This window comes from Meriones unguiculatus, chromosome 21, assembly GCF_030254825.1.
Source record: "Meriones unguiculatus strain TT.TT164.6M chromosome 21, Bangor_MerUng_6.1, whole genome shotgun sequence".
Lineage (NCBI taxonomy): Eukaryota > Metazoa > Chordata > Mammalia > Rodentia > Muridae > Meriones > Meriones unguiculatus.
In genome coordinates, this window is record NC_083368.1 from 50929929 (window position 1) to 50956381 (window position 26453).

The 26453-nt window shown below is 38.2% G+C and overlaps 1 protein-coding gene across 5 annotated transcripts in view; it reads left to right on the plus strand.

Annotated features, from left to right (window-relative positions):
* The window catches only part of Ptprz1 (protein tyrosine phosphatase receptor type Z1), a 176399-nt gene that overhangs the window by 29884 nt on the left and 120062 nt on the right, over window positions 1-26453 (plus strand). For all 5 annotated transcript variants that reach the window (XM_060373873.1, XM_021656742.2, XM_021656743.2 and 2 more), the window contains exon 2: window positions 20015-20080. In XM_060373873.1, the coding sequence (XP_060229856.1) occupies window positions 20015-20080 (66 nt within the window). The remainder of the gene's footprint in view (window positions 1-20014; window positions 20081-26453) is intronic.

Below are 26453 nucleotides of genomic sequence, written 5' to 3' on the forward strand. Positions count from 1 at the left end.
TCAGTGGAAGCCAGAAGTCTCTTGTTCTTTATGACTTTGTGTGCCTGTGCCGAATGCTGGCTCTGGCTTCTTAGGGATGGTCCAAGACCATACAGTTACCTAAGCTTTCACATGGATAATTTAGTCACAGATTTAGAAGAACAGTTTAAATGACTAGAAAAATGTCACAATATATCGTGGACTATTTATTTGCATGTCAAAATCTGTGGAAAGGCCCAAGGTAAAAAAAAAAATCTTAAAATATAACTTAGCAAATTTTAGCAATTTAATTTATCTCATATATGCCCATTATAGTTCATTTTTAAATTTCAGAAATTATTATGAATTTTAAAATAAAAATTGCAAATGCTATTTGATAATAATATGAATAATTTACTAAATAATACTTGTAAAAACTTTCAAAATACCATGATTATTTCCTTTCTGATGTGCAACTTACTAAGATTCTCAGTTCTTCAGATTACTTTTTAAGTGCTCTTTTTTAAATGAATATAAACTGCCATTTGGAGGCTCTGTATTCTTGACTGCGCCTGACTTGCCTGTAAATACAGCTGTCCAATGATAAAGTGATCATCATATTTACACATTCCATCTTCGTGCTAAGAAGTCCTATGACAATGGAGCCCCTCATCTTTTTGAAATAATGTGAGGTCCTCGTGGATCAGGATTGGAAAAGTGCAATTCTAAAACAAATAGTTTGGGATGTTTAAAAAAATAAAAAGAGCTATGGGTACCTGCGTCCTCATTTTCACGAAAATGTATTCAATGTGTGCAGTACGTGAGGCAGGCACAATGAGGCTCTCGTTCTGAGATGCTTCTGATGTATTCTGTAATTTTTCTATGTTCTCTTTCTGCTGACTTGTTTGCTCTTCTTCCGCTTTCAAATTAAACTTTCACCTTGTCCTTCATCCCGTGCCTTTCAGATCCATGCATATTACAGGTGAAGAATGAGTGATGGGACTGAACAAACACACAGAAATACGCTGAAAGCCTGAGGATAATACGAGGGGCTTTCCTCCGCACACCTGCCTTGTAGTCCCAGAATGCCAAGTCACAGGCACAACAGACGGAGACTGGCAGCCCACTATGTTGCAATTACCTCAAGGAGGATTGACAAATACCATTCAGTTACACCCAAACTGAGTTCATTTGGTGTTCTACTATTAAATAACAGTCAGATGGTTAAAGCTAACGAATCTATACATTGTTTCAAATAGTTTTCATTTTGTGTGATGCATACAGTTGTGGGCTGCATGGAGCTTTGAGCTAATTAAAAGTTCCATGATGTCACATAGTTTAACACTCTCATGACCTATTAATTTGTGTTATAACCAGCCAGTTAAACTAAACAAACGTTTTATCGTATGAATTGTAATGATAAACAAGTATTCACTATGGTTTTGCTTCATAATAATAGCAAATGTTTCCACATTTAATGCATTTAAAATATCACTTCATACCTAAACTCTGATGCATACCCCCCCAATGCCTTACACAGTCTTCTTTTCTTGTCTTTCATTGTCCTCCCCTTTGCCCAGACGATAGTAGAAAGGTTTGTCTGCAAATGGCCAAACTACCCAAGACCTTTCCTAGGGCTTTCAGGGGTAAGTCTCAAAATCAAAGAAAAAGTTACCAAGGAACAAATTCCACTAACTAATCTTTGTAAATAAATCCAATTGCTCCACTCAAGCAACTGTTTCTACCACTCACTCACAGCCGTATAATTCCAGATATAGGATCTTTCACATATATCATAAAAGAAAAATAATATTAGGGGTCTTTAAATTTTATGTGCTTATAGGAACTGCTTTTCATTTTAAGAAGTCGTTGAGTATTTCAGTAAGGTTTTCAGTACTGTAGACAACTATAAGGTTCGTTATTACACTTCTTGAAGTGGCAAATCTGCACAGGAGGACATAGAGGGGAAGTTAATTGAAGTTTTCTTCATGACCTGTTAATCAAAAAGTAAAGAAAGCCATTGCTGAAAAGGGAGATGGAAATTATATTTCAAATGGAAACTTATGGTGAGGTATTTTTTAACTGGTCTGAGCACTGAGATTTTTTTTATCCTAGGGGATTAATGTATAATTGAAGGTTTCAATAATTGAACAGAAGGAAGCGCTGGCTCAGTTCAAGAGAACCTGGTGAAGTCTAGGGGAAGTTTGAAGTAAGTTTCATACATTTATGGCTAACAGCAAGCATTTTCTATGAAAGTTACAGTGTCTAAACTGTAACCTAAACTCTTATGCATACAATGTTTGCTTTTCAAAACCAATACAGGATAATTGTATGCTGCTCTTTTTGACAGCAGCTGGCACTGGAAACATAACGCAAGAGATGCAGGCAGAGAGATGTCTCAGAGGAAAAGAGCACTGGCTATTCTTCAAAAGGTCCTGAGTTCAATTTTTAGCCACAATATGGTAGCTCATAACAATCTATAATGAAATCTGGTGCCCTCTTCTGATGTGCAGGCATACATGCAGGCAGAATACTGTATAAATAATAAATAAATAGATGCCTTTCTGCATAAGGATTGATCATTTTACCCAAGGTCCTCCTTTTTTAATTTTTTATATTAATTACAGTTTATTCACTTTGTATCTCAGCTGTAACCCCCTCCCTCATTCCCTCCCAATCCTACCCCCCCTCTCCCTCTTCTCCTCCCAAGCCCCTCTCCAAGTCCACTGATAAGGGAGGTCCTCCTCCCCTTCCATCTGACCCTAACTTATCAGGACTGGCTGAATTGTCCTCTGTGGCCTGGCAAGGCTGTCCTCCTCAGGGGGAGGTGGTCAAAGAGCCAGCCACAGAGTTCACATCAGAGACAGTCCCTGTTCCCATTACTAGGGAACTCACTTGGACACTGAGCTGCCATGGGCTACATCTGAGCAGGGGTTCTAGGTAATATCCATGAATGGTTCTCAGTTGGAGTACCAGTTTCAGAAAAGACCCTGTGCCCGGATATTTTGGTACTGTTGGTCTCCTTGTGGAGCTCCTGGCCTCTCCAGGTCTTACTAACTCCCCCTTCTTTCATAAGATTCCCTGTACTCTGCCCAAAGTTTGGTTATGAGTCTCAGCATCTGCTTTGATACCCCGCTGGATAGAGTCTTTCAGAGGCACTCAGTGGTAGCTCCTGGCCTGTTCCCTGTATTCTCCTTCTTCCAATGTCCATCCTGTTTGTGTTTTGAGTGAGGATTGATCATCCTACCCAGGGTCCTCCTTCTTGCTTGGTTTCTTTAGGTATACAGATTTTAGTATGTTTGTCCTATAGTACAGGTCTAGTATCCACTTAAAAGTGAGTATATACCATGTGTATCTTTCTGCTTCTGGGATACCTCACTCAGGATGATCTTTTCTAGTTCCCACCATTTGCCTGCAAATTTCATGATTTCCTTGTATTTAATTGCTGAGTAGTATTCCATTGTGTAAATGTACCACTATTTCTGTATCTATTCCTCTGTTTAGGGACATCTGAGTTTTTTGTTTTTTGTTTTTCAGATTCTCACTATTACGAATAAAGCTGCTATGAACATGGTTGAGCAAATGTCAGGGATAGACATTAGAAGAGGATTAAAACAGGGAATAAGACAGGAGCCTACTACAGAGGGCCTCCTACCCAGCAGGGTATCAAAGCGTATGCTGAGACTCATAACCAAACTTTGGGCAGAGTGCAGGGAAAGAAGGGGGAAATAGAAAGACCCAGAGGGGACAAGAGCTCCACAAGGAGAGCAATAGAACCCAAAATATCTGGGCACAGGGGTCTTTTCTGAGACTGATACTCCAACTGAGGACCATTCATGGAAATAACCTAGAACCCCTGCTCAGATGTAGACAATGGCAGCTCAGTGTCCAAGTGAATTCCCTAGTAAGGGGAACAGGGACAGTTTCTGACATGAACTCAGTGGCTGGCTCTTTGATCACCTCCCCCTGATTGGGGCAGGGGCAGCCTTATCAGGCTACAGAGGAAAACAATGCAGCCAGTCCTGATGAGACCTGATAGGCTGGGGTCAGATGGAAGGGAAAGAAGACCTCCCCTATCAGTGGACTAGAGGAGGAACATGGGAGGTGAAGAGGGAAGGAGGGAGGGGTTGGAAGCAGATGAGAGAGGGGGCTACAGCTGGGATACAAAGTGAATAAATTGTAATAAATAAAAAATAAATTAAAAAATTTTTAAAATAAAAAGAGATGCTTATTAAGTTGGAAGTGCATTTTGTATCACCTGCCATTCATTCTATATTCAATAATCTCTCTTATTCAGCTTTGTATTATTCATTAAACACATATTCTGTACCCGTTGAGGTTGATAGATTTGCTGCCTTCTGCTGATAAGTGATCCCCAGACAGAAAGAAGATAGGGGATGTTACAGGGAGATGACAGGTGATGTGAGAAGCTATTTGGAAGTGAATGTGTCTCATACACGTTCTAAGAGAGAGGCAGTGGAAGGGAATTTTCACTGTAGTTGGGCCTGATTGTATTATTGCATCCAAGAACATCAGTGAAGAGAGAGATTGAAGCTCAAGAAATCCTACAGGGGGTGGGAGGAGAGAAGTGTGGACATTTGTCTCCATGAAAGAGACAGAGAAAGTAGTCAGTGAGTGAGGGTGGAAATTAGTTGAAAGGTGGAGAGGGGAGAGTATGCAAATGGATGGGCAATGGCTACTGTTTTCTCTGTGATGACAACAGAATGAAAGGGTTGGCTCCTAATCACAGAGGGAATAGTTGAACACAGTCACTGCTCTCTCTAGGAACAGAGAGGACAGATTTGTGAGAGGCAGAAAACACTCCTCTGAGACAATAGACACTAATTCCATTGCTCATTCGTTGAATTAATATGTATTAAACACCTACAGAGCATACTGTCAAATGCCTAGATAGGTGTAGGGAACAAGACAGACACATTCTGAGTTCTCAAGGAATTTAGAACTAAACACACTAAATAAATAATAAAAAATATGTTAGACAATTTATGGTTTGGTTACAACTCTGAGAAAGTGCATTCAGCAGTCAAAAGTCGTCAGTAATGTGCTACAGGACAGTGAGGAAAGGGGTGTGTTGGGGGAGGCAGAGAAGGAAGAAAGTCAAGACATCCAGGCAGAGGATGGCTGAGTCAGGGCCGTGGGGCAGAAGAAAGTCTGAGGGCAGCAAGGTGTTCTACTCAGTGTTTTTGGTTTTTTGGTTTCATTTATTCACTTCACATCCATATGGTATCCACTTCCCTCCTCTACTCCTGACCCCACCCCCTTTCCCCCTGGCCCCCTCCCCCCTCCCTTACTCCTTACACTGCTACCAATATGGTACCTGTTGGGTTATCCCTTTACTAAAACTTCCTTAGCTCTTACATACTACCTGAGGGCACTGTATACTTAATCAGAGGTCACTATATAACTAGGTACTTTATAAATTTCTGATTAGGCTGAGATCTGAACTGGTTTAAGCACCTTGCAAACTGTGCCATAAAATTTTTCATTTGTCAGATCAATAAATAAGGTGTGTGGAATGGGTATTTAGAAGTTTTCAAATTGATATTTCTCTGAGTAAATTTGTTTAGTTAGCAAATATAGAATTGGTAGGATGTTGCTATGCTTAACCTGCGCTAATTTAATGAGTATTACAAGCGGTCATACAAATGGTCTGTAAAACCAAAGCTATTTTGAGATGAGTTACTCTGGATATTACCATAGTTACCTCACCTCAGCAACTAAGGGGGGAAATGCTCTCTCTTTGTTTATTAACGTCAGAACAATCATGAAACATTGATTGACATTTCAAACATACAAGCAAAAGATTCTAGGCTTGTTTACAAAAAAATTAAAGCATTCCAGAAATCATTCCTAATGCTCATACAAAAAAATAATCTAGTTTACTTGCTGGGAGAACTTGGAATCAAGACTTGGAATTACTTAGCCGCTCAGTAGGATTGCTGTTTTAATCACATCCTTAACCCCTATCCTTCCGTACATGGTGTCCATTTAAGAGAAGCACAGACCTGCAGCTTCCCCTTGGGTTGCTCCAGCTCTGAGAGCCCTTACGTTTTTACCACCATCTTAAATCACACCATTTGTTAATGGTTGCTTGGTATGTCCTGGAGTTTTTAGTGGGTCTCTTTTGTCCATGTGCATGGAAATTGCTTTTTATCATTCTCTAACTTTCTGATAGTAGTTCATAAGACAAAGGTCGATGTTGTCTAAGGCCCCGAGAATGCTTTAAACACAGGAGCACCATGGCTTTTTCTTCTCGTCACCAAATATAACCCTTTGAGGATACAGAGAGTGAAAGACATTCGAGGGTGTCCATGGCGATGTGCTAGCTGAGCGCAGGAAGTTACTGTGGCGTTAAGCCCTGAAAAGGATTGATTGTTTTTGTGGAAAATCCTCAAGACATGCCTTGAATTCAGAGTCAAGTTCATTAAAATCATAAATCATCTGCTGAATCAGTCTCTCCTTCCCTCCTTCCCCCTCCTCCCTCCTCTCAAATACCTTTGGCAGTCAGTGTTACTTTAAAGAACCTTTAAAAACTTTTATTAAATGAAGAAATGATGGACGAATTGGAGTCACTAGAATATACTTTTTAGGAGCACACTTCTGCCTTGAGAAGCTTCTATTGGACGCTTGTTGCTGTTACCTAGCTACGAAACTGATTGGTGACTTCATTTCCTTCCTAGTGTATCAGGGCTATGCTGATTCCATGTAAAAACACTCCTCAGGGTTTTCTTATTATTTCATAAAGCTCTTCCAGGTAGACTGGGCATTATATGCAGTATCAATGAAAATCTGATGGAATGGCATTAATTAATGTTGCATATCCGTGAGAGAAGAGGGTGTCTTTCTCCCTGAGAAGCAAAGCTCACCACAGGGCATACTGTGCTGCTTTGTCTCTGGATGACAGCCATCACAGACAGAAAGCTGCTTCACTTGACAGCACAACCACTGCTTTCCTGTGACACGGACTACTATCCCAAATCACTAGCCAACTCCATCACTTTATCACCAAGGCGCATCCACAAGTGACTATGTAGTCAAAAAGGGTCTCCTAGTAAATGGAAAATCACTCCTATTCCTTGCTCTGAGATCAGTGAGAATCCACCCTTAATAAGAAACATTCACGTAAGTATATGACACAAGGCATTTCAATCAGTTGAAGATGCATAGCATCATTTAAAAGCAAGCAAATCCATAGTCTCTATAAACTGTTTCTGAGGATGTGAGGGTGGCTTAAAATTTTAACACTGTGGTCAAGCCTCTCACTGGAAGGAAGGCTGGAGCAGGCAGATCCATGCTGGGGAGCAGCTTGGGTGACACAGCAAGATTCTGGTCCATGCTGATAGCTAACGGGCTCTCTGAGAACAAAACACTGTGAGATTTCCCTTTGCAAGTTGAATATCAGTGTGTATTTCGCCTGTGTCAGATCATCAATCAAAACAATTTTGCTTGAGTGAGATTAATGCCATAAACTTTTATTAAGGTATAAACTGCAGGAAAGTGTGCCTGCTTAGTCATTAAGAAATGTATGAGGGCCAGAGAAATGGCTTCGTGGGTAAAGGTGATGGCCACTAAGCTTAACGCCCTGGGTTTGAGCCCCAAAACCTACCTGTAGAAGACGACAACCATCTCTTGAAAGTTATCTTCTGACTTCCACTAATGGGCATGCTCCCCCTGCCCTGACACACACACACACACACACACACACACACACACACACACACGTTAATGATTTTTAATCCGTGAAAGGAATCATCTTTCTGTTACATTATCTTGTGTCTTTGTGGTACATCACATATAAAATTTAAGGCCTAAATCATTTCATGAAAGTACCTTTTATTTCCCCTTAACTGGTACACAGAGATACCTTCCTGGGGGTGAAAAAAAATGGTACCTTTGGTCTGCTGTGAGATGCTCTTTTGTCTTTACCCGTCACCATCATCGTAAGGCAGGAGTGTGTTAATTACCTTGAGGCGTCCCAGTGGCCTAATAACTTAGGTGCCAGTAGAGTCCTGGTTTCAATCCAGGTCCCAAACACAGCTTTGGCTTGTTGTCTCTTCACATACTCACAAATGAAATGGCAAACCTACAGAGGAAAGATATTTGTTCCAACCGAGTTAGCTAGTCCAATCAAAATAACACCTAACCCCTAGCTTACCATTTATGATTGTGTGTAAAATGTACCGAGTGAGATGTATCTCCCCAGGGCTATTAATTACACACGGAACAGGAGTGCTTTATGCATATTATTCCTATAAGCTCAATAATCCTGTGCTTTCTAGGCCACCTAACGAGCACTTCTGAGCATCTGCCGCTGCAGTGAGCGTTCATGTTTCAGGCAAAACCAGTGAGCAGCTGCTGCGCAGTGAGCCAATAAGATCCGGTTCTGCTGTGAGTCAAGGCAGGACACGGACCACAAGCTTTGAAGAAGCATGTTGTGATTGGTGGTTGAACTAAATCCTTTTCCTGAGGCCAACTCTGCTCGTTCTGGGAATGAGGACTGTACAGATTCCAAGATCCAAAGAAGGGATAGGGGCACGCGTCTGTCGGGGAGAGGAATAGGCCTGGCAAAGAGTATAAATGTGGGATGGAGAAGAGTCTAAATGCCAGGCAGAGGGAATAGCACACAGATAAAACCAATCCAATGGTACAGAAGGCCCTTAATAGGACTTGAGCAGTTTCTGCTTGCCCCATACTTTACAGTGGAGAAAAATAAGATAGGTAATAATTATTACCTGATCAACTCTTAGCAGTAAAACAGTGAAACACATACTAAGAAAGCAGCAAATGTCATTTTTTTTTAAATGAAAAACACCAGTGGCTAATGTGGAGTGGTACTTGCTAGCAATGGAAAGCAACTGACTAAGGATGTAATTAAACATCTTTACATTCAGACTGATTAATGCTGTCATTAAATACATTTTTTTTTATTTACCAGTGGGGAAAGTCATTGTAAATGTAAAAGGTTTGAAAATTTAACAAACAGTGGATCTAAGCTATCTTTAACCCCTTTTAAAACGAGGAGAGGTTTAGCATTCTAAAAGTCTTGCTGCTAAAGTTGTATGCTCTGTCCCTTGTAATATCATGTATAAAGGACTGCTGGGAACTCCTCTTTTACATGCGTGGAAACAGAAGCAAGGGACATGACTTTGTCAGGGTCATCTTTCAAGGTGTCATTATTCTCCCTAAGCATGAAGTGAGGAGACACACAAATAATTCTAAATGTATATAATTAAAATTAGGCAAGCCTTCCATGTTTGCCTTGACCTCTTTTTGAAATATATTCATCTGGTTTAAGTAGCTTTAATCAGCAACAACACATGCCCTATTCAGTTCGTAAAAGATACTTGCAAACCCAAAAGTTAAATCACTAAAAGCCCATTGAAAAGGCACAAGGAACTTAATTATTTTCAAACGCTTCCTATGAGTAATTTATTTTTTTCTAGACTAGTGAAAACAACCTGAATGACATTAATGGCAAAATGAATTTCCAGTCTATATCCTGGAAAGGGGTCAAGACAGTGTCTCTGTTGTGCCCAAACTTAACTGTGTGATGACTCTATCAACATGCTGGCAACATTTTTAAAGTATTATCCACACCTGTTTCACAATAGGATAGCATTAAAAGCTGCCAAATTTTACAGCTCAATGTATAGACTTTGGGGGTTTAATTTTATCTTTAAAGAAATCTACTAGAACTAAGATGCAGATGAAGATACGGCAGTTTCAAGGATTTGTCACCCACCAACGACCCTCTTGATCTGACCTCGTACGTGGGGACAGCCTGTGAGTTAGCTCTGGCCCCTGGTAGTCTCAGCACTGAAGCTGCCTGTTAGGTAGAGATTTGTGTGTGCTTTTCTAAGCTTGCCTTTAAAATTCTCTTCATGCTGCATCTCTGCCTGCCATTTCTTGTGAATAAAGGTTAGCTTTTGTTGTCAAACCCAAAGTGACTAGTTAAAATGGTTTTCAGTGTTCTCCAGACTGTCTTCTGAAGTCATAAGAACATATGAAATGATAGACATCAACTCCTTATGGTACCATGTAGAGAAATTTACATTTCTACATGTGTAGTATTTACAAAAAAAAAAAAAAAAAGTATCATAATTGCTGGTAATGGTTTCAGTCCTATAACATTAGAACAGTATGAGAATTTTGAAAATATAGTCTAAATGGCTTCACATTCTCTAATAGTATGAACATTACATAATTTAAATGCCTCCATTCTCCACATTAACTTATTTTCTAGTAGTTAGCTCTTATTTTCAGTGCTATCAACATCTTGGCACATGACCCTTTGTTCTGTCTCCTGTTAGGGTGTTTTCTTTTTTAAATATATGATTATTGTGTCAGAAGATATGAAAAATGTTCAAAATATTGATTCGCTTTTTCCAACTTACATTCCAGAAAGTTCACACTAGGTCATTTTCACTCTTGTATATAAAGGAACATGCTGAGATTCTTTGAGCATTAGTGAACAATAAAATAACAGTAGCAAACCTTTGATATTCTGTTCGTTAGACTCATACTCTCTCAGTTTTATTTAGCATGCACATGTATGTGTGTGTATGCATGTATGTATGTATGTGCATGCCATGTACTTTTATATGTATGGATAGGTGCATGTGTGTGCACATGGACATGGAAGCCAGAGGACAGGGTTGGGAGCTGTCCCTCAGGTGCTACTCAGCGTCTTGTCAGGAAAGATCTCACACTAGCCCAGAACTCTCCAGGAAGGCTAAGCCAGCAGTACAGTGAGCCTTAGAGACCCAACTGTCTCCACCTCCTCCTCAGGACTGGACTCACAAGCACACCATCACAACTAGGTTTTTTTGTTGTTGTTAAGTCTTGAGTTCTGGAGAGAAAGCTTTGGTTCTTATACAAGGCAAACACTATCCTGAGCTTGCTTTCCAGCCCCAATCTAACGGTTCTCAGTAGATCTCTTTTGCCTGCACTATTTATTTATTTACTTATTCATTTATTTATTTATTTATTTATTTATTATTGGCTGGACTGATGTTCCAGTCCCACCACTGGAAGTCTTGCCTGCTTACAGAAGATGCCCAGTTCAGGCTCTGTATCCCTCATTACTAATAGTCTTTGCTAGGTACACCTTTATAGATTTCAGGGAGTTTTCATTGCACTAGGTTTCCACATTGACCCCCCCATGCTCCCTAATTCCAGTTTTCTCCCTCAGTACTTTCTCCCTCTACCCCCTTCATCTCATTCTTCCTGTTTTCATCCCCAGCTACTCCCAGTCCACCCAAAGAATCTAGTCTATTTTCCTTTCCTTTAAGTATTTGCCCAAGACTGGTATAGCTGAGTCTTGAGGTAGATCAATTCCAAATTTTCTGAGGAACTGCCATATTGATTTCCAATATGGCTGTACAAGTTTGCTGCCCCACCTAGTTAATTTTTTCTCTGCATATTTTGCTCATATTGATATGTAGAAATTTATGCTTTGAACATAACAATTATAAAAAAATTAACATCTATACACATCAATTTGTCTTCTAAATATTTACTTTTTATGATATTGTTCCCAGCATTTACAGCATTAGTCAGAGAAGCCTCTTTTTGCAGGAGGATGACAATTGTGCAGAGATTGATAATGTGCTGAAAATAAGTGACTAATGAATACAAAATCCTAAATAGAACACTTCTATCATTCTTTTCAAGGCTCGGGGACCATCAGTGAAGAATGCTTGGAAATAATATTAGAGCCAGATGGAAAAGGGAGAGGAGTGTTGAATACTCTCTCTAGGCATGACATAGTTGCTGTATTCAAGAGCTCACAGTGTTTTGATTACCTGTACAAGACTGAGCCTGTCAAAGTGACATACATATGTCCCTTTAGCAAAACAATAGTTCAAGTTTCCTCCAGTATGGCCTGTGACCTCCTTAGCAGTGAGCTTTTGATTGTTTATACTGCTGGGCATGAATTCCCTCCTGCGGAGTTGGCCTCAAATCCAATGAGAAGGCAATTGGTTACCTTTATGACAGCCATGCCACTACTGCAGTAGTGAGCCATATTGACTGGCAGGTCAGTAGCCTATTATTACGAGTTTACAGCTCCGTAAGACTCTTGACTTTGTTTCCTCAATGGTCTGCACAGAACCTTCCAGCACCAGAAAACTAAGGAGAAGAGCAATTCAAACTTGATTTGTCTATGTATTTTTCTTGTTATTTTGTGCCCTTTCATAAGTGGCATTGTATTCTGTAGCTGTTCATACTAATATGCAAGTTGTTTGGAAAATATGAGCATTCCATCATAGAATGGAACAGCAGATGTTCTGCTACACTCAATTTCAGCGGAAGCAGAAGAACAAGACTTCTTGGCAACAAGACTTCTTTATATTACTAAATAATAATGCACTATTACTATACAGATGATTTGATACTACATAAAAACACAATGACATATAATGCAAACACAGTAGCACGTTTAATAATTTATGCTCTGTTTCCTAACCACTTTCATGAATGTTTTCTTATTTGTATTTCTCTTGCTACTTTTCATACTTTCAGCTCATTACACATCCCCCCACAACATGCTGATATTTCTAGTTCTCGTTTTATTATTATGACATAATAAAAAATTGTATTTTTCTTTTGTGGCAGAACAAATTTATGGTTAATTCTGGGTGTAATGTAGGTGGCTGTTATTGTGTGATGACAATTAGTTGTGCATCTCATCATCCTTTTTAATAAAAATGGTATACAATCTTTATTTTTATACATCAACTTACTATACCTGCAATAATGAAACCTGACACCACTCATTTAAATCCATGAGATAAGAGTTTCAAACTTAAACCAGATTCTAAAAGTTTTACTACTGTTATTGTTGTTACTATTATTTAAAATTGTGTATATATGTGTAGGTTCATGCATGTAAGTATGGTGCCACAGAGGCCAGAAGAGGGAATCAGATCTCCTCAAGCTGGAGTCAGAGCTGAGACATCTTTCTACCCCCAGAGTTTAACTATCAATATCCAAAGTACAGAGAATGCCTTAAAATATATTCCCGTGGTGCTGTAGAAGTGTATTCATTACCTTGAGATTAGATCAGCAATTTGTTAGTTTGTAAAAAATTCACATTATCAACTAAACAAAGAATTTAATTAAGTGTATGTAAAGTCTAAATTAAATATATATGAATATACAATATTTTTAAAATTTTATGCATACTCCCGTCCCAAGACTCGGAGGTGGAAAGATTGTAGGAGCCACAGGTGGTGGCTGACTACAAAATAGTCCTCTGGACATGGTAGCTCATTGCACACATGAACTCGCAGCAGCTGTCACTGCGTGCACAAGATTAAGCCAGATAAGATCCTGGCATGCATAGGTGATCATGAAGTCCAAATGGCAGCTGAGGCGTGACTGGGGAGGAAGAGTCAGGTTTCTTCATTGAGATAATCCTTGAGAGTCTAGCATGGTCCAGAAGATGAGTCGGTACCCAGGCACACACTGACAGCCCTAAGAGGACTCAGGAAGCTTAACAAAAAGAGCACATGAATTTTGGAGGGAAAGTGTCTATTTTGGGATGGGAAAGAGTTAAAAGGAAGGAAATAGGGAGTGGATTTGATCATTATGAACACATAAAATTCTCAAGCAAAGGAATAAAATGAATGTGTAAGATCAAAGCTTGACTATAAATAGAAACGATGATGTGATTTCTAAACTATTTTGAATATCTGCATTTTTCTAATTTATGTGAAACAAGCATGCATGAGTACTTATATGATAAAGATTTTTATGGGCATGGATTGAGATTTTAAAAATCAAGTTTAGAAATATAGATAAGTCCCTGGAGGTTATAAGTATGTGTTTAAGGTTAGGAAGATACACTAAATACTTTCCAAGAAAAGCCTGTGAACATTTTGAGCTGTCATTACAAACAGAGTTGAATAGAGTTGATAAATATCCTCACTGGGAAAGCACTGATAGTCTTCAATGTCTTCAGAACAATAAAATTTAATTGCTCACCTCCGATTCTTCCTCATTCCTAGGAGACGTACATATTTAGTTGGATGTGTCGCTACTGGAATAACTTTTGTAGAAAATGACTCCCTTTGTTCCTTTATTCTTCATGACTAATCTTCCTATATCTTTTGTTAACTATTATTTGAATTCATTTCAGAGATCTGCAAGCAACCACTTTTTGTCTCTTTAAGCTTACTCTTAGAAACAGATCACTTGAACTTAAAACTTATTTTTAATCTAGAATTCCTCATTAATAATAACATATATTAATGTTTCCTCCTTTTTGACACTGTATCTCTTCTTAGAATTTGAGACTATAGGTTCTACTGTTGCTTTTAAGCCTCTGCTGGAGGGAAAAAACCCAGTGAAGTGCTCGTTTTCAACACTGGAATGTGGCTGAAATTGAAGAGCTAGAGTAGGCCCAGCAACGTATACATTTTACAAAGAAATGTGGTTTTAGAGACTTGGGTTACATTTATAGTGAGAAAATTTCTGATCAATTACTATATCCCAAGCAAGCTATATTATCTGACTGACTATAATTAGTCAAGCCATACCCCAAAATGTTGTTTGTATTTATGTTGCATAAAAGTGAAAAAGACAGGCTACACAGTCATTAGAAACAAACAACAAGAAAATGTGTAGAGAAGAGCTACTATTGATTGCTTTCTCTTAAGCAAAGAATCGTGTGGGCTTACATTAAAATGATTACGTTAAAACTCTTTACTCACAGGCAAATTTAATTTTACATGGAAAGTTTGCATTAGTTGACTGCTGACCTTTGATTGCTTGGATGATGAATTAGGTTTCTTGTAGAAAGAGAAAGACAATCCCAGCAGGGAAATGTGAGCATGTATTATGGTCTGAAGATGAACTATTCTCTTTGGCTTCGTGTGGCATGGGTGTGGGTTTTTTGTTTTGTTTTGTTTTGTTTTAATCTGGTGGCACTATTTTGAGAGGTTCTAGAAATGTTAGAAGGTAGAACCTGTCTGGACTGTGACTGAGTCCTTTAGCGTGTGGTCATCCTGGCCTTACTAGTCTCTCTGTTTCCTGTCCTGTGATGAGAATACCTTCCCCCTCCGTGCTCTCCCACAGCCATGATGTTCTTCCCATGTATGTAGGGCCAAGAAGCCGTGGACTGAATGCTATGAAACCAGGAGCTAAAAAGAATCTTCCTTCTATCATTTTGTCTCTATCAGGTATTCGGTCACAGCTGTGCAAATGTTGTATCTACCACAGAGAAGACTTTAGTCCTGTATGCTTTGCTCATAGACGTTCTTTCATCGCAAATGGAGTCTTTCCATAAATTCTTGTTTCGAATATTTTATTGTTTTCCTCAAAGAAGAGATTTGTTTTATTTTCAGTGACAGTAGTTATGACTGCTGTCACTATCAATCTTTTAAAAAAAATCATTGCTGCATAATATCTGCATGTCAAAATATTTAGTGGATTATGCTGTGGTGATACTAGACTGTCTTAAGGTTTCTGGCCTCTTGTTCAAGCTTTTACAAATCAGCTAACTTTCTTCATAAACATACTCTTAAAAACCCTGTTCACTTCAGATGAAATATTTATCTTGTCACTGCATAATATTTTTTGACATACAACAACATTTACTCATACACGAAATGTATTCAACACACTTCCATCAACTCAAAGACTTCATTCTTTCCATTAAATCAGAAATTCCAGGAGGAAAAAGAAAAAAACTGAAAATTAAAATTGGGAACCTTGATGTGAACTTTTATCCCAGTGAATATTCCCAAGAATATGTCTCTCATGACGTGCAGACTTGTGTGAGAGTTTGGCTGAGCCTACAACTTTTGGAAAGCTCCATGGTTTGCCACTCCCAATATTCAGCCCTTTTCTTCTGCTGGAACAAGCAGTCCCTCTCTTCATGGCTTTCCTTGTCAGCCTTTCTCAAGAGTTTCCAAAACTCATTCTAATTCTTTGGCTACTTCCCCACCCTTCCGGATTCTCGTCACCAACAGTCTCTTAGTCTCCTTCTGCTGCAGAGCCTTAAGGGTATCTTTAAAGTCTGCTGCAGAGTCTTAAAGGGTGTCTTTAAACTGAGATGTAGAAATGTTTGTTTTCTTCTTTGGCAAGCCCATCTTTAGAAATTGTGAATACTAAACTTCAAATTTCTATCTGTGGTTATATTTTTCCTCTTTTCTTTTTCTGTTCCCTTTCATATTCTGGACACTGGTATGACTTTAAATATGTGTACAGCATATCTCTGTATGTCAGAACACTGTCCCACAATCTGAAGTGGGAGGGAGATGATAATATACTGATTAAGATGTAACAGAAACTTTTTTAGAATAAACTTGCAATCAGAAGTTTTTATAATTAAAATATTTATGATACTTCAGTAGGAAATGAGTATGTCATTTTTTTATTTGAATAGAGATGCTTTTAAAATTTGAGAAAAAATAGTAGTAGTAGTAATTATCAAATAAAGTAAAACTTTCCTTTACATGAGTATAAAGAGAAATAAATAGATAATTGTGTGTATGCTTATATGTATATTTCTATTTTCATCTACATAAGTTTGAAAGATTTTTTTTAATTTTTAAAATTTTGTCTGTGGGAATTATATGCTTGCCATGGCCTACGTGCAGAGGTCAGAGGACAACTTGAAGGAGTTTCTCTTCTTCCACTATGTGAACTCCCAAGATTGAATTCAGTCATCATTCTTGGTACCAAGTGCCTTTATCCACTGAGCCCCTTACATTGATGACTAAGATGAAATGGGCTGAAAAATGAATGTTTAAAGTCGCCCAAGAGTATATAAGCTGAGTCTCTTGGAAGTTTTAAAGTAAGTTCAAAAGTCACTTCATTAAAGAAAACATTTTTCATAACAAATTTCAGAGGAGCCTACTAAAAACGTCACCCATGTATATATTAATTTCCATATATTCATGTGTACAATTCCTCAGAATCTCTCTCCTGCTCCTATCACTACAATACACGTTAAAACAGAATGTAGTGGTTAGGGCTGAGACTTTTTTTTTCTCAGCTGAGGTTTTCCTCCTCTGATGAATCTAGCTTGTGTACAGTTGGCAGAAAACTAGCCAGTACACAGACTTAGCAGGTATTTTAAATAAAAGAAATAAAAACATCAAAGCTACAGAAACTGAAATCCACACAAAAAGAAACCACATTATAATTTAAAATTTTAGTGAATGACAAATGCTTAAGCACTCCGATAAATCATACTTTATGTAGGATTTACTGGCTTTCAGTCTATATAATGCCAGGGGAAAAAAGTGAAGTGAGCCTCATCCCTTTCTCCTTGTTCACTGGAGCTATCACATCTCATCTATCAGACCTCTGAGTGCAGTTTTTAAAGTGGGGTACTCTCTCACGCCCAAGGTCTATGTAATTAGCATATGAATGTGTACCGGGTTTGTTTGAAGTAACAATTAAGGAAACCATACATAAAGGAGCTGAAGAGAGCTACCAACACCTGGGAATCCTGTATTGAGAAAGCTTTCCTAATGTATGTAATTAGAAACCAAAGACAAATAGTCACTGTATGGTGATAAAGTCCTATAAGGAAAGCCAGAAATCGGCTCACGGTTTGCTCTCATTCTTTGTAATGAACCATTAAAGGAAAGGATTATCGTCACACTTACTTCAAAGGAACACTGGTTGAGCACAGTTTTTGCATGGTATCTGGTCTTGGTAAGTCATAAAAATGCTTCTATGTCATGAAAATACCTAATTCATTTAAAACGATACATTTAAGAGGCATACGAGATTAGAAAATCATTTCTGTGGTGTGGATTCAAAGGTTTAGGGAAATGTCCTGTTGATTGCTAGGACAAATCATGTGTCCAATCAATCCTCTATAACCGATATTTTTCAGTTGTGCTAGCAGACCTCTTGCTTCTTACATGGTTTTGCTTTGTTTTACCTCTCTCGAAGTTACACAAGGATCCTCCTCCAGGGACAGTGCCTAGTAAAGTCATGAGTGGGTGAGCAGAAGCTAGGCCTTAGTGCTTTGTTTTTCATGATTGCATGCACAAACTATTTCTCTGACATAATTGTCTCATCATGAACAGAAAATTTTCCCCTAAGTTCTTACAGCTTAATGATTTCTTGGTGTTTTCCAATACCCCAGTTGTACCTATTCCTTTATCCTCAGCATTTAAATTAGTCTACATAACTGTCATTTTAATAGAACTGGGTTTAAACCATAGACAGTGAACCTAATCTCATCTTCATGTAGCAAATCAAATATATGCAATTGTTCACAGCAGTGTTATTCATTATACATCCCAAATGGGTACCACCCGAGTACCCATTGGATGATGAGTAGGGAAATAAAATAGGATCTGTCGGGTTTCAAAACACAGTTTTCAGCAGGCAAATTTAAACATTCTAGAAACAGTGTTTTCAAAGCTATTGTGGTAGAAGAAAAAAGCCAGAGCCAATCTAACCTCAGCTCTTAAGGCTTTCTAAGGGCTACAATGAGCTGCTGCGAAAGACCTGAAAGACATCTGAGAAAAGCAGTAGGTCCCCAGTACCTGTTAACAGACTTTTTCCACGGGAAAAATACACTCAAGTGCTTGCAACAGGCACTTGCCACACCCACTGACTCTGCGAAACAAGGATATCCTTTCCCTTGATGGCTGCGCTCTTCGGGCCTGCTTCCTAGTACTCAAGAAGGGAACTTCCGGGCTGGCTGTTAAAGATTTCTGTATCTCAACATGAAGAGGGAGATATTAAAGTTTCAGCATTTCTTCAGTAAAATTATAGTCTAAGTCAACAGAGGTTAGGAACCAAGCACCAGGGACCAGCTGGTCAACATTTAGTCATGACAATGGGAAAGAGTTGAACCTGTCTTGGTTGCTGTATAGTGGAATACATTTGAGTGGTAAAATTAGATAAAGTTTTGGTACAAGCGTACCATGTAGGAGCTTTGAAAACATTACATGACTTGAAGTAGGCTGATCACAGAATCATTCCTGTATAATTGTGTTTACATGAAATATTAGCTATATGCACATACACAGGAGAGTAGGTAATAAGAATAAGAAATACTCTTACCAATTAATGAAAAACATCAATATATCACGTGCGTATATGTGTGAATGCACAGGTGAGAGCTATACAATCAGTATCCTATTTTTCAATGAGTAATGTTTCCCAAGTTCATTGGAAAATTATCTGCGGCCTTTTCTGCATAAACAGAAACTTTTCTGTCAGCTACACTGATCAGGTAGACACAGCCTGCAGAGGTCTCTTAACCTACGCTGAAGATGAAACACAGCAGTGGCATTCCTGTAGTCGGGGACTAAGGGTTATGGCACAGGAATTAGCACCGTGAGCCCTGATCCCTGAAGGCTGAAACAGGTTGAGGCACATTTGAATTACAGAGAGTGGATCTCAGGCTATAGCTCATCTTCTTTCTCTATGAACGGTGCCACATTCTCCCCAGAACTTCTCTGCTGGGGCCATGAGGCATCTGCCACTTTCACAATGTTGGAAGCTTCCCACACCTTACCTCCCCAGGTACTTCCCTTTCTCAGGGGATGAATTCGCTACAATGTCTAACATATCCTCTCTCCCTATCACATTCCTTCATACATTAAAGATTTCAATTTCCTCAAGACATCTAACTTCATCTTATACTAGAAGAAAAAAATTTGGAACACAAGATTTTTTTTAAGAATTTACAGATGTGTGTTGGATTGTAAACCCCAAGTGTCTTCGCACGACAGGGTTTCAGATTTTGAACTCAGAGACAAGCTGTCCTTTCTAGCCATGTCATTGTGATGATGCCTCTAACCTCTATGTTGCTGAGAACTTTGCTCTGTCTCTGCATAAACTTTAGCATATCTTAAAAGTATTACTTACAGTTTTCATTAACTACTCCAGAACAGGGGTGTTGATGTTGATAATGCTGAATGAAAATGTTGGAAGGGTGACATAAAGAATATTAAAAATAACCACTTGTGGTATGGACAATTTGGACAACTTATAATTTTTTAAGTTTTAGACACCTTTTCCTGCAAATTAATCACTGCCGTTTTCTTGGTTCTAGACTGGGCTTATGGATACTACAGACAACAGAGAAAACTTGTTGAAGAGATTGGCTGGTCCTATACAGGTAGGATATCACTTACACTGTGAGAATTAACAGAAACTTTCTTTGTTTTGTGTCTGTGACTATATGTAAAAGGAACCCTTGTAGCCTAGTACATTATTTTAGTTTACCTCCATGTGATCCTATCAATTAGTAAAATATAACTGGTAAAAATATTTTTAGTGGGTTTTTTTTTCAGAAGTTTGGTAGTATAGCATATTGAATAAAGCTAAGCTTAGTTCTCAGGACTTTGTCTTTATTTCTTGGGAATATGCTTAACTTACCTGAGAATGAGTCTTTTGCATCTGTGAAGTTGAGGGCTAGGCTGAGCATGAAATGAGTTAATGAAGTGTAATGCACTTGCTTAGATTTTTTTTTAATGGAAACTTCCACTAATACTAGCTGCTGTTAGTGATTGTTTTTCACTCCTTTAACAAAAGTTGATAATGTACATTTTTGAGAAGGATCTTCCTTCTGAATGTCTGTGACTGACTTCATCGGAGACAAACTCTAAATAATTGTCTGATTATTGTGCTTGGCTTGAATCATCACAAATATTTGAAGTAGTTACAAAGAATTCTACCCACACGTCGAAGAAGCCCTTGGAAAAAAGCGAAGCTGTAGTGTTGACTGAGGAACACCAGAGGAATCTGCATGGACCATGCATTTGGCAACCGCTTGGGATATTTTTGAAGAGCACTGTAGTTGGTCACTGATTAGACACACAAGCAAGTTGATGAGATGAAATCAGAAAAGAAGGGACTGACTATAAGCCTGGCCAATTTGGGCTTGACTTTACTAGAAAAAATACAAAACAAAACAGCAAAATGTTAAACATTTGTAGCTGGATATGCATTCTCCTTTTATTAATTTTGTTAGTGTACAAAATAATGGTTTCCTTGTTATCTTCCCATGTGCTTACAAACATTCCTTGCTCATATGCACCCATGTGCTTCCTTCTCCCTCTTGCTGGTTCACTTCTTCTGGTTCACGTAACTAGTCCCGACTTTCCTTTGCCTTTTATTTTTATTCTTACTTTAGGAACAGTACATATTCGTGTAGAAAGCTTAGAAAGCATGTTCAAGTGTGCAATGGAATATAAAAGTAACTCTTTAACCTGTCAAGTTATATCTACTAATAAACGTATTATAGCCTTTCCTGAAAGTTTTTATTATTATTATTATTTCTTAGGTTTGGATGTCTTGTATATTGCATTCCTCTGCTTTTGAAGTTATGTTTGTGCCTTTCCACATTTTAGTGATGATTTCTGCTGGTTATGGTCCTTACTGTCTGCCTGATATCAAAGTGATTAGAAGTTTTATTATTTAATGACTCCTTTTGTGTTCATAGAGTTAAGTTATAAGTGATAAGTGTTGTAGGCAATTATACATTTATCTTCATTTTTCATTTATTTACATGCGATTTCTAAATAAGAAAGTGGGTATTTGGGAGAGTTCCAGTACATACTTTTTGAAGTCCATTTTGAAGAGATCACTCAGGAGAAAAAAGTGACTACTCACTAAGCACTACTCATTTATCATTTATCATTTTGAAGGATTTATCATTTTGAAGATCTTTACTAATCTTATAGGTTTCTTTCTTCTTTCCTTTCCTGCCTTTCCTCCTTCCTTCCTTTCTTTCTTTCTTTTTTTAATGGCATTTGTTATTCTAAGTTCCTTCTCTTTAATTTTTTTCTGAAATCAGATTTAAAAAACAGTAATCAGAGCTGGGCATGGTGGCACACACTTCCAATCCCAGCACTCAGAAGGCAGAAGCAGGTGGATTTCTATGAGTTCAAGGCCAGCCTGGTTTACATAGTGAGTTGGAGGACAGCCCGAGTTATGTAAAGAAACCATCTCAAAAAAGACAGAAGATGAAAAAGAAAGAAAAAAAAGAAAGAAGAAAAGGAAAAAAAAGGACAAAAAAGAGAAGAAGATAAGGTAGAATATGGAAAACAATCAACGTAGCATCAGAACAGAAAAATCAACAAATTAAAATTGACCTCCCTGCACTGTGAGCTTCTTGGCAGATGGCAATCAAGTAGATTTCTCTAATATGATTTAAAAAGACCTTATCCTTAATGCTCTCATATATAATAATGATCTAGAAACCTATGCAAATATTTTTATTTTTTAACTATTGTAAAACATGTAAGAACAACATTTATCCATAAGGCTTCTTTAAAATAGCCTTTAGTAAAATGAATTGTTTGATCAAAGGGCTTTTACAATGTATTATATTGTATTTTATATTCATATCAAGAGATATAGCCAAACTAATTTTAAAAAGTTATATTATTAATTTTCATTCCTTTATTTTCACTATACTAATTTTAAAATTTCAATGAAACTTTTAGTAAAAAGATCTCATTTTTTAATATGCATTTTCAAATGATTTGATTTGTTAAGTCACTTAAGCAACAGAGGCTAGGTATAGTCTTAGATTTTTCAAACACCTACTTTATTCAAGGTTCTTAAATGCCCCTACCTCCCTTCCAACCCCCTGACCTTAGGTAGGACATTAGTAGGGAAAGGGGTTGTAGACCTCTTTTATCTACTTCCTGCTGATTAGGGTTGTCGGGTTCTTTAGGGATGTACCAACCTCAGTCATCAAAATACCAGCAGTCCAGTCAAATAGCAAAGCAGCAAACCTCAGCAACAGAATCAACCAGCAAGCAACAGCCATGATACCGCTCAGAAAAGCAGCAAGACTCTGCCTAAATGGCATGAGTCAGCCAAAATGGCAAAACTCTGCTAAAGCAGCATGAGAAGTTCTCTGGAGCTTTTTTCTCTGCAAACACCAGCAAAGTGACCTGAACAATTGCAAAGCACTGTGATGCAGAGTGTTGTCTCGCTGTCTGTGGGTTTCTATTTATCCCTTCTCATAGTCCGCATGAGGATGTTTTCCAGCTCCCCAAAATCACACCCCTCACACAAGGTAGTTTCCAACTGACAAACATCATGTGCCTTTTCAAGGGGGCTTTTTTGTGTGTGGGTGGGGTGGGGTGGGACATTCCCACATTCCACACTTGGGACCAAAAACATATTCACTTGACACAACTGAGTTTCCAAAGAAACCAGGAACTTCCACTTCAGCTAGGTATGTTTGTTGGGGGACATGTGGCAATGTAGATTAGAGAGAATTGGCATTCTTAGCACTCCAAGCAAGGGCAGTCGATATGTGTGGACTAATAGAAAGACAATGGAGGTGTTGCCCATCTTCCCCAGATCTCAGAAAAGCTGGGTGTGCCTCATGAGCTAAGGAGAGAGCAGTTTTACCAGTGAGTTGCAGTAGATACCCTAGCAACACTGCGATGCCACTGTGCAATATACCATTATCCGGGGAGGTAGCCACAGAGCTACTCCTTTCAGCGTCTTAGTTGAGCCAGACATGGCACATCAAGCGGCCCGGCTTGGACTGGATGGATGTGTGCTGACGTAATGAACAGTTCTTTCCTCCATTGCATGACCCTGCCCAAACCCCAAAGCCTGCTGGTTTTGTCCCCACCAGAAGCAGTCTCTTGATCACGTCTTAAAAAGTGGTATTGCTTTGGGAGGAAGGGTGACACATTTCCAAAGAGCTATTCAGTAGCCCGAGTGATGGTAGACGGTAATTATGTTGTTTATATTAATATCTTCCACTGGTTTGGAAAATTATTTTGGAATGTTTGAGAATCCCAAGGAAAAGACTAGTGGTGAGGACATTTTATAATTGTTTACAGTTCCAACATAGTGTGAATTTATTCTTTTATAGCTGGGATGTCAAATATAGTAAATAAAATATTTTATCAAAATGAATGGTTGTCTCCCAAGAAAATCATTAATTCACTGGTGTTTAAGGTATTTAAGGTTGACTATTGCTTCCAATGCTATTCTTATTATTCTTCCTCAAAAATGAAAATCTATGCTTACATATAAAATTTAAAACTAAGTTCAATGTAGGTTCTTAAATATACCTAACTTTGTGAATGGTAGAAATTAATTTGTTCTGATTCTGTTTACATGTTTGGGATACATTTTGTATTGTAGTATTTGAATTCGTGGAACTATTTTGAAGTCTTAGAAAAAGATTTCTGAAAGTGTTTGCACATAGTCTATTCTACTAATAAAAACTGCAAGCCTGACATTTCTCAGTGAGAGTACTCATCAGACCATCATAACTCATTTTAGACATGTGACACATCAAACATGATTTAAATAGAATCACTTAAGCAGAGATTGTTTATCAAAGATTAGGTGAAGTAACAATACAAGTCCCTTCTAGCTACCAGATGGGTGGAGAAAGAGGGCAGAAAAGAACTACTCTCTTAATTGTGCTTTTTACATAGATTAAGAACAACTTTTTTTGTTCAAGACCGCTGTCATTATTCTAAGAAATGACAGGGTTGCTCAATAGTCCTATTTCTAAAGTTATTTGAGGAAGATCAGGGAGATGCGGTGGGAAGGCAGACTGAAAACCTGTGAATGTCAGCACTGAGAACCTGACATCATGGTTTCACCCCAGGCTGCCAGAAGAGGAGGTTCACTCTCTAAGGTTGACTCTCTCGTAGCATAACGTTAGACTTTCTACAACAGTGTCCAAACGAAGACAGTTCCGTGAGGAAATTGTATCATTTTTGTCTTTCATTTTTAATAGTACAACTACATAGCTCAAAGTTCTCTTAAGAGTTGCTGGAATCTTCTTTCTGTTTGACGTGTGGTAGGTCTTGCTTTTAAATGAGCGCTGATAAGGTTATCAGAAGCATGGGCATTTTAACTGTTCCATTCTTAGAAATACTAAGAAGTACACTACTGAAATGAAATGTCATTACTTCCTAGACTTATACATATTATTTCTCTTTAAGCGTTCATTTAAGAAACATGGAATTGAATTTTTCATAGTGCTATACTCTCAAAGGTTGTTTTGTTTTTGCCCCTAAGCACCTTTGTAAAGTTAAGTTTTAGTTAAAAGGTTGCACTGGGCACAAGCCAAAAGGTACAGCCCCTGTGACCACTGTCAGACTTGTGTGGATAGCCAGGATGAAGGAGATTTTAAATACTAAAATGACCCCACTTCCTTAAGTAGAACATGTTTTCTTCTTGGCAAATATATAGGCTAGAAAATGTTACTTATAGAAAACAGAGCCACGTGGACTGTGGTGTTTGACCAGGGATACAATTTAGTGTTTAAGTAGAGCATACCCAACTCAAAGAATATTTGAATCTATGCAGAGTAATGGCTGATGTTTCGCTTGCCTGGAACCTCTTTCTAATGTGTTATATTTTCTTCTTTAATTCCTTATATTTGAACTTCTTATATTAAAGAGATTGTTTATTCTCATTTCAAGTGTAGGAGTGAAAAAAAGTCAAGTACCAGAATGGTCCCATTTCCGTATAAAACTGTACATGTATCTGGGCAGAAAAGAGAAGCCTGTGGGAGAAAAAAAAAGAAAAAGAGCAGACCCTAGTATCATCACCTGGAGAATGAGTTAGTGGAGACAGATGAGAACGTAGCAACATGATTATCATGTCCTGCGGTGCGCAGCTCACTGAGCACTCTTTCCATTGACAAATAAATATTTTGAACAAAAAATTATTGTTATCATACATTGTTCTTTATGTATGTGTCTCAAGTTTAGTTAAAAGGGGCAAGGCCGGTTGATGAGACCCACGCTCTGGGTCTTCTCTCACTGTGAGATGGGGTTTCTGCTTGGCTGAGTTTCAGCTGGTGGCTGGGAGACACTCACCACAATGCCCACACCGCTCTGTGTCCAGTTCCATGGCTATGGGTGACCTGCAGGCAGAAGAGGCTGTTAATTGCTCTTCATTTCAGCTTTTTTCATCTGTAAAAAGTTCCTGATAATACCTTATTTAACTGAGTATGGATTAGATAAATGCTGCCCATTGTTGCAAGAAAGCTCTTTGAACAAGGACTGTATGCTACAAATCCGAGTGATTATTGCTTGGCAGTGTCTTAACTTGAGCCCAAACAGATTGAACAAGCCTGGGCACATCTGATAATCTCACAAGAGGATTTAGAAAGAGTTGATCAGCTAAAATGCATATTATAGACAGGTATTTCCTATGTTCTGCGTATTATTTGAAGCTTACCTAAGAGTCATATTCTTAGTAGATATTTTCCCTGTGGTAAATGTCATGACTCCTCATGCTTCATTGTGAGGGTAAATATGATTCAGTTAATGGTATCAAGCTAGAAATTTCTTGTGCTATATTCTCAAGCAATTACAGAAAGACAGACAGAAAGAAAGAAAGAAAGAAAGAAAGAAAGAAAGAAAGAAAGAAAGAAAAAATTAAAAAATGGAAGTTGCATGATCTCATTCTTACAAAATGATAGAGATGTGAGGTAATACAAATTTTAATAAGCTCAATTTCACTACTGCATAATATACATACATCAA